The sequence below is a fragment of the Plasmodium chabaudi genome (genome assembly GCF_900002335.3).
Source record: "Plasmodium chabaudi chabaudi strain AS genome assembly, chromosome: 2".
NCBI lineage: Eukaryota > Apicomplexa > Aconoidasida > Haemosporida > Plasmodiidae > Plasmodium > Plasmodium chabaudi.
The window spans coordinates 85,385-102,076 of NC_030102.2; the positions used below are offsets into that span (position 1 = coordinate 85,385).

At 24.5% G+C, this 16,692-nt stretch overlaps 5 protein-coding genes across 5 annotated transcripts; 4 read left to right on the forward strand and 1 right to left on the reverse strand.

Annotated features, from left to right (window-relative positions):
• Window positions 1-1,000: 1,000 nt before the first annotated feature.
• PCHAS_0200900 (P-loop containing nucleoside triphosphate hydrolase, putative) lies at window positions 1,001-4,141 on the forward strand (the record flags this gene model as incomplete). Its single annotated transcript, XM_738442.2, has 1 exon — window positions 1,001-4,141. The coding sequence occupies one exon, from the start codon at window positions 1,001-1,003 to the stop codon at window positions 4,139-4,141; it is 3,141 nt and encodes a 1,046-aa protein (XP_743535.2).
• A 623-nt stretch (window positions 4,142-4,764) lies between these two features.
• On the forward strand, window positions 4,765-5,448 carry PCHAS_0201000 (conserved protein, unknown function; the record flags this gene model as incomplete). The annotated part of the gene is made up of 3 exons (XM_735081.2): window positions 4,765-4,875; window positions 5,051-5,154; window positions 5,370-5,448. 3 exons carry the CDS (start codon window positions 4,765-4,767, stop codon window positions 5,446-5,448), a joined length of 294 nt encoding a protein of 97 aa, XP_740174.2.
• Window positions 5,449-6,656: 1,208 nt separating this feature from the next.
• On the forward strand, window positions 6,657-11,495 carry PCHAS_0201100 (kinesin-8, putative; the record flags this gene model as incomplete). The annotated part of the gene is made up of 5 exons (XM_016798457.1): window positions 6,657-10,580; window positions 10,766-10,828; window positions 10,915-11,037; window positions 11,147-11,302; window positions 11,388-11,495. The coding sequence occupies 5 exons, from the start codon at window positions 6,657-6,659 to the stop codon at window positions 11,493-11,495; spliced, it is 4,374 nt and encodes a 1,457-aa protein (XP_016653058.1).
• A 585-nt stretch (window positions 11,496-12,080) lies between these two features.
• Window positions 12,081-12,680, forward strand: PCHAS_0201200 (adenylate kinase-like protein 1, putative; the record flags this gene model as incomplete). The annotated part of the gene is made up of 1 exon (XM_735863.1): window positions 12,081-12,680. The coding sequence occupies one exon, from the start codon at window positions 12,081-12,083 to the stop codon at window positions 12,678-12,680; it is 600 nt and encodes a 199-aa protein (XP_740956.1).
• Window positions 12,681-12,980: 300 nt separating this feature from the next.
• PCHAS_0201300 (transcription initiation factor TFIIB, putative) lies at window positions 12,981-14,357 on the reverse strand (the record flags this gene model as incomplete). Its single annotated transcript, XM_016798466.1, has 3 exons — window positions 12,981-13,553; window positions 13,675-14,129; window positions 14,288-14,357. The coding sequence occupies 3 exons, from the start codon at window positions 14,355-14,357 to the stop codon at window positions 12,981-12,983; spliced, it is 1,098 nt and encodes a 365-aa protein (XP_016653059.1).
• Between the last annotated feature and the right edge of the window lie 2,335 nt (window positions 14,358-16,692).

Below are 16,692 nucleotides of genomic sequence, written 5' to 3' on the forward strand. Positions count from 1 at the left end.
CCTTTAATTAGCCACTCTTTATTTTGTATAATTTTTTTTTTTCTTAACATTTAAAAATATATGCCTTAAAAAATATGACCAGTTAATATATTTTTTATATTTTATTATATATTTTTTTTTTTCAAAAGTTGCAATAAATCGTATGGACATGTATATGTAGAGATATATTCCTATCGAATTAGTAACCATATTTATATATAAAATTTGCTTAACAAATTTATGTTATTAGTTATTTTATTATAAACATATATTATTGTCTACGCGCCATTAATGTGTATTCAGACATATTAACAAACATTTCAAATAGCTGAAAAAATTAAATAAACTTTTACGGTATTACATTTTCTTACACTTTAATTGTGTGTGTGCGAAGGAAATGAACAAGTATGATTATATTGGTGATATAAAAATGAAGAAAAAAAAACAAACAAATATCATAATAAAATACCTTTAAAATAAAAATGTAAATAGCTTGATTAATAAAAAATACGAGGTATTTTTTTTTCCCAAGCCCTCCCATTTTTCGGTATATGCATATAAAAGCTTTAAAAAAAACCCACTAAAAAAATTGTAAAAAGGTCACAAAAATACACACTTTCATTAAAATTATTAATAAAGGGAAATCAAGAGAAAATATTCAAAGCAATATTATATATTTTATATTATTTTTTGAAAATTTTTTTTTTGTATCTCAAATTATTATGCATTTTTTTTATTGTATTTCTCTTTTTCATAATACTGTATAGCCCCTTTCCAGCTAGCTAAAATATTCAAGAAATTAAAAATTAGGGGTATTTTAAAAAAAACATATGTGTGTATATAATATAAGAGGCTTATTGAGATGAATATTTGTTTGCACACATAATTACGCAAGAAATTATTTCAATGTAAAACTGATTATGTATCAGTATTTCCACTTTTATTCTATACAGCCAACTGTAAAAAAGTATTTGAATTTGGGCTTACTTCACTAATCCCCTTCTTTCTTCCGAGTTTAAACATGGAGTTCAACCTAGACGACTTTAATGACTTCGACAAATTAGATAATATTTTAATAAATGAAATAGAGAAAGAAAAAAAACAAAATGCTGGAGACAAGCGTAAGTTTGACATATACGATGAATATCAAGAGCTACTAAATAGTAAAATACAAAAAAAGAAAAATAAAAAAAAAGAAACTGTAAATAATAATTATGACAATATCAGTAATATTTATGAACAAGGTCAGGAAAATGCACAAACAAATGATAACTATCATATACTATTCAATCGCGAATTTCACAACCATTACATATTTAACGATTATAAATACTTAAAAGAATATGTATATAAAAATAATTTAATGAGCGATGATATATATTTTAAAAGAGATGAAGTTATAATCAAAAATAGAATCGATTCACAAAAAATGTTTCAAACTAATGAAGATTTAACTGATTTTATAAAAATTTATGATGTTAATAATAATTATCCACCAATTTATTTGAAGTCATTTAAAAAAATAGATGCAGACACCACTTCTCAATCCGCTCACAGTCATTCTTTCAAAACTCATTATGAAGAAGAAAACACATCTACATTTACAAGACCGAAAAAGGAAAGCTTTAGAGATATGCTCGAAAGAGTATTAAACGAAATAAAACAAGAAAATCTAGATAAAGAAAAAAATAATAAATGTGAATATACATCTACAAATTTTATGTCTAACGAAAATGATGAACCAAATATATTGTCTCAAAAAATAGCTAGCGAAAATGTTAATTTTGTAGAAAAATATAGAGGCAAATATTTTTCAGAACTTTTAACAGATGAATCTATAAATAGGGAAGTCCTCTTATGGATGAAACAATGGAACGATTTAATAAAAAAAGAAAAAGAAATTATGTATAAAAATAATGAAGAAGAGAAAAGAGAATATTTTAAAAAGTTTAATGAATTTCAAAAAATATTATTATTAGGTGGTTCACCAGGAAAAGGAAAAACTACTTTAGCTTATGTAATTGCTAATCATTTCAAATTTAATGTTATTGAAATAAATGGTAGTGATGATAGAAACAAAGAAACTTTGATCCCATTTATAGAATCCATTGTATGTAATAATTCTATAGGATCGAAACCAAACATTTGTATAATTGATGAAATAGATGGATTATCTAGTACACATCAAAATATTGAAGGTATTATGAACTTTTTAAATAAAAAAAATAAAAAAAATATGAGTATAATAAAAAGACCAATCATATGTATATGTAATGATATATATCATAAAAGTTTAAAAGAATTAAGAAAAGTTTGTAAAGTTGTTTTAGTTGAAAATATAAATATCCAAATGTTAAAAGGAAGAATTAATTATATATGTGATAAAGAAAATATTAAAATTAGTAATGAAGCTATAAATAAATTAATAGATATTTATAAGTCAGATATTAGAGCAATCCTTAACACAATTTATTTTCTTTCCTTTGGTTGTCGTTCATTAAAATCAAGTGAAAATACATACAATAATGAAGATTCTAATTCATTGCCTTACATTAATCATAATAATAAAACTGTAATTACCATAGACACACTAAACTCGTATTTATTTCACAAAGATGCAAACAACAGTTACGTTGAATTGTTAAACATTATATATGTAAAAAATAAAAATAAAAAATTAATAAAAAAGTTATTATCAGAATGCTATAACTTTTTTCATATAAGTTTGGGAACAGAATATAATTATCTACAATCCTATTATTATATATATGATAATTTATTAAATATTCCCTTTAATGATTTTGATTTCTCTAAACTTGGATACGGTCTAGACTTCTTAGCATTTTGTGATCATCTAGAATATAAACAAAAACAAATATTAAATTATTCATTACAAAAAATGTTATATTTATCTGTTTATTTATTTATACTTATTATAAATTTAAATACAAATTCACATGTACAATATATACTAATGAATAATAGTACAAGCAACCATTTTCGAAAAAAACAAATCGATTTAAAAAATATGAAAAATAATTTTATTAATGAAAAGTTTGCAGTTATTACATATAAATATATATATTCAAAATATTTTTATTCAGAAATTCTGAATTATATATTTGCATTTTTTTACACAAATGAATTTTTTTTCAAAAATGTACATCTATGGGGAAAACAAAATTATTACAAAGATATCGATTTTCCTAAATATATTTTAGTACCTTATGAATATAAAAACGTTAGTAAATTCAAATTATTTTCTTTAAAAATTTTATTTCTCATGACAATTTTTAATATATCATTTACAAGTATTTCTTCTTCATTATCTCCATCTCAATCAGAATCCACACTTACATCTAAATCCAATACACAAACAGAATCTAAATCGGTAGCTAGCCAAAATATAAACAAAAATAACACCTTTTTAAATAATAATATGACTAAAGTATATATATTCGATCCATTTGTTGATGATTTATTAATATATGCTCAAAAAAGAAATAATGTTTTTTCTTCTTATCCATATAATCAAAACAAACAAATAAATAATTATCTAACAAGTACAACATCTTTTAATTTCAAAACATTACCAAACATTCTAAATAATGATATATGTGAAGCTTTGAATGAATTAAAAAATTGGATTAATAATATATCTATAAAATATAACAAAAAAAATACACAAAATAAAGAAAAACATCTAAACCAGATGCAAATTGTTAAATCATCTTACAACCCCAAAAATACAAAAAAATCAACATTCGATGTTAATTATGCTTCGAATTTTGAACAATCATTAACTGATATCATTTTAATTGCATATCAAGATGGATACCAATATGCATACAACTATTATTTTTTAAATCAACAAAATGAAAATACATATAAAGGAAATAAACAAAATGATAAAAGTTCAAATATGGTGTTAGACCAAATTATACCTCAAACGAAAATACTAAGCAATAGGGACAATTCCATATTTACTATTTCAGATCTAATTGCTCAAGAAAAATCGTATATGGCAAAATATATAAGCAATAATAAAAATATTTACTTTTCAGGAAAATATATTAAGACATCAGGTTATTATAAAAATGTGGAAGAACGCTGTAATGCAGTTTTACAGCCATTAAACTTTTATGTCATGGGAAATAAATAATTTTTTTTTTTTTAATAAATTTTTAAATCATACAATATATTACTATTTTTTTTAAAGCAATAAACTTTTCTAAATATTAGTATACCTTCCCTTTATTTGGATTGAAAACATGTTTATGTGTTTCCGTTTTATGATATCATACATATGCTTATTATAAAATATTGTTCATATATTTTCTATTTCTTTCTATAAATATATGTTACAATTTTTCTGTTTTTTAATTTTATCGTGAACTTATGATGAAATTCAAAATGGCCCACGCTGACCCAGGCCCACAAATGTGCCGCTTAACTGAAGTCAGGTTTTTAATTATACAACTAAATAAAAAAAATTCACTTAAAAAAAATATATAAATCTAATAAAAAAATTATTATCTTATACACCATGTGATAAAATGCGATTATCCATATTTTTATTTTTTTCATTTTTTTTGTACAAGCACATGTTGACGTGACTAGCTCATAATGCTTACCTCAATTTACAAAATAATTAAAACGCCGTAAAACTTTTAATGTATTTCTCTTTTCTCTTTTTTAGTAATGGCTATTTTTTTTTTATATATCACAATGCTTTCCGTTATGTGTATTCATATATTATGTTCATAAAATTTATTAAAAAAAAGAATGGGAACTAACAAACTTGAAAATCTGAAGAACAGTATAAATACATTTGAAATATTTATGAACCAATATATTGTAAAATACAAAAATAGCAAAGTTTGCTATATATGCAAGGTAAAAAGGAATACATTTTCTCAAAAATGTTAATATAAATATGTGCGAAAAATGTTATGTACATGCTATTTTTTTTATCATTGTTTTATCATATTATTACTATCATTTCCTGTCTGCATGGATATGCAAAAAATATTTACATCCACCATTTCTTATTTCTTATTTCAACAATCAGAACAAAATAAATATGAATGATGTTCAAAAAATGGAAGATATTTGCCCCAAAATGTGGAAATATTTTCATGGCATAATTAACCAGCCACAATGTCCTCTACAAAGGTAAAAAAAAAAAAACCTGACCATGTTCATAATTTTTTGACATTTATTTTAAAAAGTCATATATTATTATGCTAAATATTATGAACAGGGAATAAATAAAAAGCCCACTAATTATTATCTTATATAACTCACACACATTTTAATGTCATCATATTGTGGGATATTACACCATCTCATCATTCTATTTGTTTCTTTTTTTCTCTTTTTATTTTTAGCTTTGGAAAAGTTTTAAAAGTAAAAGATTTACGGTTTGAAGAACTCGAAAAATATAAGGACATTTTACAAAGAAAGTAAAACACCAAATATAGGTTGCCAAAACCTGTTCATATATACATATGTAGAATTAAAAAAATAAAGCTATTTTTTATTTTTTGTATTTTATAAATCTTATATTTGTTCTCCATTTATTTATTTTTTGTTTCCCATTTTTTATTTAATTTTATTGTTTTATTTTATTTACACAACTATTAGTATTAAAAAAATATATAAATTATTTTATTTAATCTCCAATGTCTTAAAAATGTGAAATTAAGAATTGGCTTGTTTAATGCACAAATTAAAAAAAGAGAGAAAAAGAGAAAGAACAGACTGGGGTTGTATTTATTTTTTTTTTTTAAATATAATCCTTTAAGATCTACAAATAAATTTGTGTGTAATAATAAAACATTTTTTTTACTATGTTTGAACTATTTTATGCATAGGCAATGCATATTATGTACTACTATTTTTTTCTTAATTCAGACAATAAATAATTATTGTGAATAAAAAATGAAAAATGTTATGTAGGAGCATAAAACTTATGTATACGTATCACAATATATTGTAGGATTATAAAAATGCATCACATAAAAATATATAATATATATATTATATGCACACACATTTTTTTTACTCTCTTCTCTGTTTACATGCGTTTTCCATATTATTATTATTATGGGAACAAAGCCTAATTATCATTTATTTTTAAAAACCCTATTATGTGCATTCATTATTTATTCGCATTTTTTTTATAATTTTTAGCTGTCTAATTTTTAAGAAATATATATATATTTTTTTAATTCCATAATTGATAATAAAAAATAAAATACAGTTCTCCATTACATGAACATATATAATATACGTTGGGGTATATATGACATTTATATCTTCTTCATTTTCAAATTTTCTCTATAATGCTTGTTAATATATATAAAAAAACATAAGGGGGAGAAAACCTCGTTTGGCTATTTTAACATATACTCAAATTATATATATAAATTTTTAATTATGATAAAAAAAAATATATATATGTATATGTGCATATATTTGTATGCATGATCGAGTAAAATAGTCCGATATTATTTTCCCTCCCTTTTTTTTGTAAAAAAATATATTTCATTCGAAGAGAACATCTAACAGCTGGTTCAATATTATCCCTTGCATATGTACATGTACATCTACTCAATATACTAGTTAGCTAAAATTAAAAACATAAAAAGGATCTATAATAATATAATAACAAAATGGAAGACAAAGAAATTGCACAGTCAAATTCAAATGGTGATAACCATTTAATAAATATTAAAAATACGCAAGATAAAAATTCATCAAATAGTCTTATTCCTTCTCGCTATTCATCATTCGAATCAGATGTACAGACACCAAAACAGAAAAACAATGGCATCTACAATAATGATCAATTTAGCAAAGTTATGAATAATACACCATTGAGCGATAATATTCAAAATTGTAACAATAGGATTGATGACACAAACTTAGCAGAAAAACAACATTTACAAAAATACTTTTCAAATAATTCTGCATATAAATATACTAATTCGATAGAGAATCAAAATATGATGAATACACATGATGAAGATTTAGATGCATACAAAACAAATGAAACAGCCAACCAGTCTGATATAAATAATAGAGAAAAGAGAATAAATGAATATGACGAATATAAGAGTGCTCACGGTTTAAATTTTCAAAATAATTTTTATAAAAAAGAAGAAATGTATGAAAAGAAATTAATAGAACCCATAAAAAATACATCTATAAAAAAAGAAGAGGATCAAAAAGGTTCCATGAAAATATTTGTTAGTAATTATGGAGATAATATATATAGAAACACAGAAATAGAAAAAAATCAAACAGAATCATGCAGAAATTTTACAGACCAAAAATATAAAACTCAATATTATGATGAAAATAAATTATCACCTCTATATAAAAATAAAAGCGATAAATTCTATGATACATTTAGTGACGAAAAAAAAGAACTCCATTTTAATTCAATAGATAAATTGATGAAAGAAATACAAATATTTAATAATTCTATGCAAACTATAGCATCTAATGATCCTACTTTTATACAAAAAAATAATAAAAATATGTATTCAGAAAATAATTCACATAAAAGAGAGACACACGAAATAAATAACAATCTTATTATAGAAAACCAAATTAGTTGTTCTAATACATCTACAGATGTATGTTTTGTTGAATCACCTCAAAATTCGAATCGAGAAACACCAACTATCCTTGATCATGAAGAATATAACCTTCAAGATTATTCCAATCATAATTGTTATGAAAAAATTGATTCCATAAAGAGTTTTAAAAACTTTGCTAAATCTGAAATCAAAACAGAAAACTCTGCCTCGTATATTGAGGATAAAGAGACTCATCATACCGAATCAAAACAGGATAACTTAATGGATAGTCAACTAAATAGGTCAGATGTAGAATACACTGATCACGCATCTGATAAAAACAGCTCATACAAACAAAATGATGTATCACCAAATTCAATAAAATTAACAGATGTAGAACCATATAGCAAACTAGATAATGAAGAATCTATTGAAACTAGTAAAATATCATCTAACCAATGGGAAGAAATGAAAAAAAGTTTCTATGATATCGAAAATAATTTGCTTTACCTGAGCAAAGAAAATAATTATTCTTTGGAACGAAACATAGAAGGTAACGAATTAATGAATACTAAAAATTCTGAAACAAATGAAGAAATAAAATTTGAAAAAGATGAGACACCAAAAATATCATATCATACTGATGAAGAAACAACAAAATCACAATTCGATGTTGACACAAAATCTACAATTTATAATTATGTACAAAAAGATTCATTTCCAAATTATGAATATGATGATACAGAAAATAAACATCTAAATATTACAAAACATTATTCAGATAAAGATGATATATTTCAAAACAAAAATAATATATCTGAACAATTTAATTATAATTATTTACATGATTCTACTAATAAACAAAATTCATTAAATAATTCGACTCCTAAAGATTATCAAAATAAATCCAATTCTTATTATACTGATAAGGAACACGATACACATTCTTCTCACACTAGGAGAGACATACTTCCAGATCTTAACTTAGAAAGATGCATCTATTCAAAGGAGGGTTCTCCTATTGGTACATCTGATACTCCTAACGGGATCGACGTATCTAACAGAGCTGAGGCATCTACACGAAATGATGCAGCTAAAATTAGTCCTATAGGAAAGGGAAGGACACCAAGAAGTTCAAAAAGCGGAGGATCTACCAAAGCATCTTTTGCAGTCGTAAAAACTGGAAAAATAAAACAAACAGAAAAAGATCTAGTAAAAACACCAAAAGTATTCAAAAAGAATGAAGGACACACAAGAACTAGTGTTAGTGGACATTCAAGTGGAAATGTAGGAACTAAATCGCCTTCAAATTATACTATCTCATCAAGTGCAAATTATTCTCCCCAATGTAATAATGGAGGAAATGGAATCACTCCTACATCTACTAAAGCAAATAAAAATGAAAAAGATATAACTTACAATATGAATGTTGTAATTAGATGCAGACCTATGAGTAATAGTGAAAAAAATGAAGGAGCAAAAAATGTTATAAAAATTATGGATAATAAAATGATTGTACTACTAGATCCATGTGATAATTCCGATAATGTATTAAGACAAAATCGAACTAAAGAAAAAAGATATTGCTTCGATTATGTATTCGATGAAAATAGTACACAAGAAGATGTATATAATAATAGTGTAAAACCATTGGTAGATGCAGTAATCAAAGGATATAATTCAACAGTGTTTGCATATGGAGCTACAGGTGCAGGTAAAACACATACTATTATAGGGTATAAAAATGAACCCGGTGTTATGATGATGATATTGCAAGATCTATTTAAAAAAATTAAAACATTAAAAGCTATGAATGAATATATAATAAAATGCTCTTTTATTGAAATATATAATGAAAATATATGTGATTTATTAAACCCATCAAGCGAATATCTTGATTTAAGAGAAGATCCTGTAAAAGGTATAACAGTTTCTAACATTTTTGAAGTCTGCACTACATCTGTTGAAGAAATTATGGAATTAATTCATACAGGAAATAGAAATAGAACCCAAGAACCCACAGATGCAAATAGAACCAGTTCTAGAAGTCATGGTGTATTACAAGTAACAGTTGAAGAAACAGAAAAAGGACAAGGTCTATATCAACAAACCAAAAAAGGAAAATTATGTGTTATAGATTTAGCAGGTAGTGAAAGAGCTAGCCAAACTAATAATAAAGGAATGAGAATGCTAGAAGGTGCAAATATAAATAGATCATTGTTAGCTCTAGGAAATGTTATAAATGCATTAGTATCTAGAAGTAAAGGAACAAGTAAATCAAATTTTATACCATTTAGAGATAGTAAATTAACAAGATTATTAAAAGATTCTTTAGGGGGCAATTGTAAAACTTTAATGATTGCCAACATAAGTCCTTCACATCTATCTTATGAAGATACTCATAATACATTAAAATATGCAAATCGAGCAAAAAATATAAAAAATATTGTTACATCTAATTCGGTTGTAGTTAAACATCATTTAACTATGTATATAGATGTAATCGAAAAATTAAAAACTGAAATAGAATCATTAAAAGAACAATTAAACGATAAAGAAAAAATACATGATTTTATAATATCTGAATCAAATTCTACAAATTATGATTATTATGATTCGGTTAAAGATTGTGATAAAAATTCTTCTAGGGAAGAATTGCTCAATATTATCTATTTCTTAAAAAGAGAAAATCAAAAACTTAGATGCAATTTGGGTTCTATGACCCCACATACTCCAACTTCAGACTCTTCCACTCCAACACACGAACTTATTAAATATGGAGAAGAAATTAATAATATCAAAATGATTAATGAAAAATTATTTATAGACAATAAAAGATTCCAAGTCAATCTACAAGAACATATACAAATTTCTGAAAACCTAAAAGAAATTAACGAAGAATATAAAAATCAAATCAGCTCTCTAAAAAATATGCTTTATAACCATGATGTTAGTCACCTTCAAATGCGTCGTTGGCTTGATGATCTTAAACGCAAATACACACAATTAAAGGTTGGCACGAATTAAGTAGATTCAGTTGTTAGTCAAAGTTGTATCAAAGTAGAATCATAGACGTAGAAGAATAGAATCGTAGACGTAGAAAAATAGAACCGTAGACGTAGAAGAATAGAACCGTAGTTGTACTAAAGCAGATGCAATGCCGATGGCTAACCATCCACTATTTCTCTTATTTGCAGGAAAACATAAAAGATAACGACAATGCCCAACTCCTCGAAGGATTGCAGGATGAACTTAACAAAGTATATTCAATTTCTTTCGTTCGTACATCTTATTATATATCCTGAACATGCAATAATTTTCTACTTTTTTAAATATGTATGAACAGGTTTTTAATGAACGAAAACAAATAAAGAATTTTATTTTGAATATCGAACGGAATCTTGTTGAAAATAAAGAAATAGCTATGGATTCATTTAAAGGGAATCATTTTAAAATGTTGCAAGAAAATGTAAGAACAAATTAAAGCATAATATAACAGATTTACAATTATAATTAGATGCACATCTATATAAACACTTGTTTTATTTATTAAAATTTATATATTTCACTTTTTATAGAAAAATAAGATGGAAAATCAATTACAAATAAATATCAAACAAACTAATAATTTAATAAATAAATTAGTCACAAATATAAAAGATGAACAAATGAAAAGCTTCATGTATTTATTCTATACCAACACTCTTCTTATGCAAGAGCGGGAGGATTTTCAGGTATGCCACTAAATAAGTTGAAAAATAGGAAACAAAATTATCTAAAACGGTTAGTATACTTTTCTATTTTTATTTCATTTTTCAGGACTTTTTCGAACTTTCCTCTGTCATAATTAACCACAAAGAAAAACAACTTCAACAATTAATGGATACATCAAAGATCTCAAATATTTCTAATGTCCCCAAAAAATAAAACTTAAAATTTTATGAACATCTTTTATTTTATTATCTACATATTTTGATTGCATAATAATAGAACCGTAAAAATTAAAATAGTATACAATCCAAATTTTGTATTAAAAAAGAAAAAGGAAATATATAAAAATGGCAAAACAAAAAAATAATATTTTAATTTAGATCGTTTTAAAATTATATTAACTTTATAATTTATCTCATCTACATTTCCAATTTGTTTTTTCTTTTTTTTTTTCTCCCTTTTCAATGTAATATTTCATTTTTAAACCACAACTCGAACAAACCATTTTAAACATCATAATTTGGCATCATTGCCTTTTTCTTTTTAAATTTGTAAAAAAAAAAAATAACTAGTAACAATAATTATGAATATAAATAGTTCGAAGTGTCAAACAGTGGAGTAAAACTGAACATATGTAAATCGTAAAATTGTAAGTAAATACATACATGCACATATGTTATATGTTTATTGAATAAGCTTTGGTCATAAAAGAAGTAAAGCCCCGTTCGAAATAAGCGAGTAGATACTCTAGCCATATCAACTCTGACACAGTCACATCCCCTTTGAACCGGCTCGTTCAATATGACAACCGAATCTAAGGAAGGAAAAAATTCGTCAACGCTTCCAAACATAATTGTGACGGGTGTCCCAGGAGTTGGTAAAAGTACATTATGTGAAGAACTAGTTGAACTCATAAATAAAGATCTTGAAGAAAAGTTTAAAATCGATGGAGAAGAACCCCTAAAAATGGTACATCTAAATTTATCGAATATTATAAAAAATGAAAGATTATACGAAGAATATGATGACGAATTAGATGCAAGTATATTCAGTGAAGAATTAGTCAATCAAAAATTAAAAAATTTAAATTTCCAAAATGGAGGTTATATATTAGATTTTCATGATGTTAATTTTTTATATGACAATAAATATATCGATAAAATTTTTTTACTAACAGCATCAACAAATGTTTTATATGAACGTTTAGAAAAAAGAAATTATACGCAAGATAAAATTAAAAATAATATTGAATGTGAAATATTTCAAGTTATAAAAGAAGATATATTAGAAAATTATGAAGATGAAAATATCTTTGTAGAATTACAAAATAACAATTTAGAAGATCATGACAAAAACATTTCTTTTATTCAAAAATGGATTCATTCATATATGACTGACTGATGGGTTCTAAGAGATGCATCTATTATGCATTCCTTCCCCTCCCATCAAATTTTCCCATACATTTTTCCCATTCATAATTTGAAAATTTTTTTTTTTTATTTATTTCCTTGTTTTGTTTGCTTCATTTTTATGCATCTATTACGAAAAAAAAACAAACGTAATTTGATGCAAAGGGAAAGGGAAAGTCATCCTCTGATCCCGCACAAAAAAATTCAATCTTTACATTCACAACTATTTCAAACAAATTTCCTGAAAATATTCAGACACAATATAAATAAAGACAAAATAATGCTCTATAGTTTATCGCCTCTTTTTTTTATCATCATGTAAATATTTATGTTTGAGTATGACAAGTTTTGTATTATTATCCTTCAAATAATTTTTTGGTAAAATGTATTCAGATGCAGCTAGCAATTCTTTAAAGGTTGTTTTAAGAGTATTTGTTGTGACACCACAAACAGATGCAATTTGTGATAGATGTGGTAATTTTACATTCTTTTCTTCACTTGTATTTAATTCAACAATTAAATGAATCGAACCACCACATAACGAATTTAATCTATGAGATGTAGTAATCAATGTTGTAGCCTTTTTTACAACATATTCTATAGCCTCTATCAAATCTGTAGATAATTGTAACCTATTTGATAATGAATAGATTAAATGTGATATATTCTCATTATAAACAAAAGCTCGAGATGGTAATACTTTTTTTAATTTATTTATTGTTTTTCCTAAGTCTTTTTCTTTATAAGATCTATCAAATGTAATTAATTCCTTGATACTTTTTATATGCCCCGCTTCTCTACAAGCAAGATAAACAACAGCTAGCATGTTCAGGTTGTTTATTCGATTCTTTAGCTGCTCCATGTCCTAAAAAGGGCCAAAATTTTAAATTGCAAAGCATGGAAAGTGTAAAAAATGAAACGCGCAAAAAATGAAACGCGCAAAAAATGAAACGTAAACAAATAGAACCTGCTTCATGCCTACTCACCTGCAACTCCTTTGTTATCTCTTTAGCACGCTCAATCACATTGCTCCTCAAAAAAAATGTTTCACAAATTAATTTTAAAATATTAAAAGCAGATAATAATGTTTGATCATTCTTATTTATTTGTGTCATCATGTTAAGGTGTTGTAATTTTTTACTTGATTTAATAAAAGTGGTACTAGTTAAATTATTCTCTAACCATATATCACTGACTTCACCAACACGATTTCTATCATTGCCTTTTGATTGACCATCATTGCTAAAATTTCTCCATTCCTGTTCTTCAGATAGTATATTACTTTCTACAACCAAACCACATCCATTACATATTTGTGTCCCTTCACTTGTATCGCATATTATTATTCCTTTTTCTTTACAATCTGGGCACATATCATTTTTGGTACTTCGAAAGGAACGAAACAACCTTCGATTTATATTACCAGCTTCATTATTTCCACCTGAACGTGGTAGAAAATGTAAGAAAAATATGCACACATGTTTAAAGAAATACAAAATAATATCCTTAACACCATTTAAATAGAAAAACAAATATATATTATCATTTTATCAAAATATATAAAAAAAAATAATGATAAAACGTGTATGAATAAATTACTTATTCTTGCTGGATAAGCTTTGCCATTTGAAGGACTTAAAGACAAATTTTTATTATAAAATGATGACATTTCTTACTTTTTCATTTTTTTTTATGTCTGCTTCACTGTGCGACCTTTTATAGATCAACTTTAACTCTTGAAGAAAAATAAAAAACTTTCAATTTTTAAGTAAAGTTTTGAGTTATGCTACATTGGAAGCATATACAATAATACAAAAGGAATGACGTTTTATCAAATTTTTTTGTTTCTTCTTTTATTATGGAGAAGAATCCTTGATAAAGTTTAATTATAAAAATGAATTCTATTTTTTTTTATTTCTGATCATCAGATTGTAAAAGTATATACATATATTTACTTTCTTATTTTGTTTTATTTTTACTTTTTTCTTAATATATGTATATCCCTTTTAATGGCTGGAAATTATTTCATATGAACATGCAATACATATTTAAGGAAAAATTAAAAGGCGAATGACTAAATTATTATTTTATTTTACTGTGACCTATATACAAGAAACATTTTTTTTTTACGACTCTATGTTGTTCAAAATTTTTGCCAAAGTTTTTATTCAAACATGATGAAATGAGAAATGGAGGGTAGCAATGAAAAATTTAATCTGACTAAATAAAAATAATTAATTAATAACTGTATAAATATTTAATATATATGAACAAGTTAGAAAGGAAAAATAAAATATAAACAAATCATACATACAATAATACCATAATGTATTATACATCAAAATGTAAGAAAAATAAAAAAAAAAATATATTTATAATGCTGAAATATATATATGATAAAATATACAGATATGGTAAATTATTTTTTTAATTGCCAACAATATATTTTTTTTAACTCCGTAAATTATTTTTTTCGTTTAACCAAAAATTAAATAATAAAAAAAAACATCAACTATAATACGAAGGAAAAAAAAAATTTAATATATATTTTTATTAACAAGTAAGGTGAAAATGTGAATTGTTTTTTTTCTTTTCCTTTACATTTTTAACAGTAATAAAAATTTAAAGAAAAAATATACATTACTCCGCATGCTCGATTTTATATATTATACCGTTTGGCTTTTGTTCCAATTTTAATGGAAAAAACAAAAGAGAAAAATGAAAAAAAAAAGAAAAAAGAAAAAGTTTACCTAATTTATATCAATTTTTGCTAATTTTAAAAATGGGGTACACATAAATAACAAAAAGAGAGAACGTGAAAAGAAATCACATCAATTACGTCTTCCTACGTTAAGCTAATAATTACGCATGTATATATAATTTGTTTATAAAATTAACTAAATTGCTGTAACTGTTCAGTGAATAAATATACCCCCAAAAATGTAGCGATAATATGAACTATTTCAATAAGTTATGAACATGGTCATATATTTTATGTCTAATGTAAAGTAATTACATGAACAGACAGGCTAAAAGTATATCCTTTTTCACTATATTACCAAACACACGTTTTAATTGTACAGTATTTTACTATACAAATGTAAAAAATACATTCTATATACAATGAAGATATTTTAAATGTTTGTTTTTTAAAACTTATTCATTCTTCCACCAATCGAATGTTTACATAGATTTGTAAAACTATGCATAAATCCTAAGTTCCAATTTTGACACACTTAAATATGAAGTTTATAAAAATACTATCACGTGGTTGTTTTTTTTCTCCCCTCAAAAATTGTAACAAGCCAATATGTACATATTAAGAGTTTTCTCCTTACACAATAAATACTAAAAAGAGTGAAATATCACAAAAATGTATCTTTTTTTTATTAACAAAATATCATATGGTAGATTTTATATGAACATAAAATTATGTACACGTACATGCATATTATGAATATATGTCCTCATTATTTATGTGTGCAGATAATATTTTATTTATTTATAGAAATCATTAAGGTAAAAACACATGGGTTTAATATTATTATTATTGTTATTTTTTATGATCCTCTTTAAGCTTATATAAAGTTTAATGATGAAATTTCCGCAAAAAATACATTCCTATTAAATACTGCACATTAAAATAATAGTAGCTAAGGTTCGGAATGTTTTTTTTTACACGTTATGTCTTACAAGGAAATAGAAAAATCGCGCAAATACACAAACCCATGCACTCATAAAACTTTTACAAATAAGTAAAATATTTATTTGAAATGATAATATAACTTTATATTAATGTGTATCCATTCTTCTATAAATGCTTGTATATTTCGACACTAGCAAAAAAAATATTTTATAAAGTTTTCACTGAATAGCGATTTCAATGACACACATAATATTATCTTAATTTTTATACACATTTTTACGATTTTTCGAAAATTTATATATTATTAATTATATACATAAATAAAAAATTTCACATATAATATACTTTTCATATATTG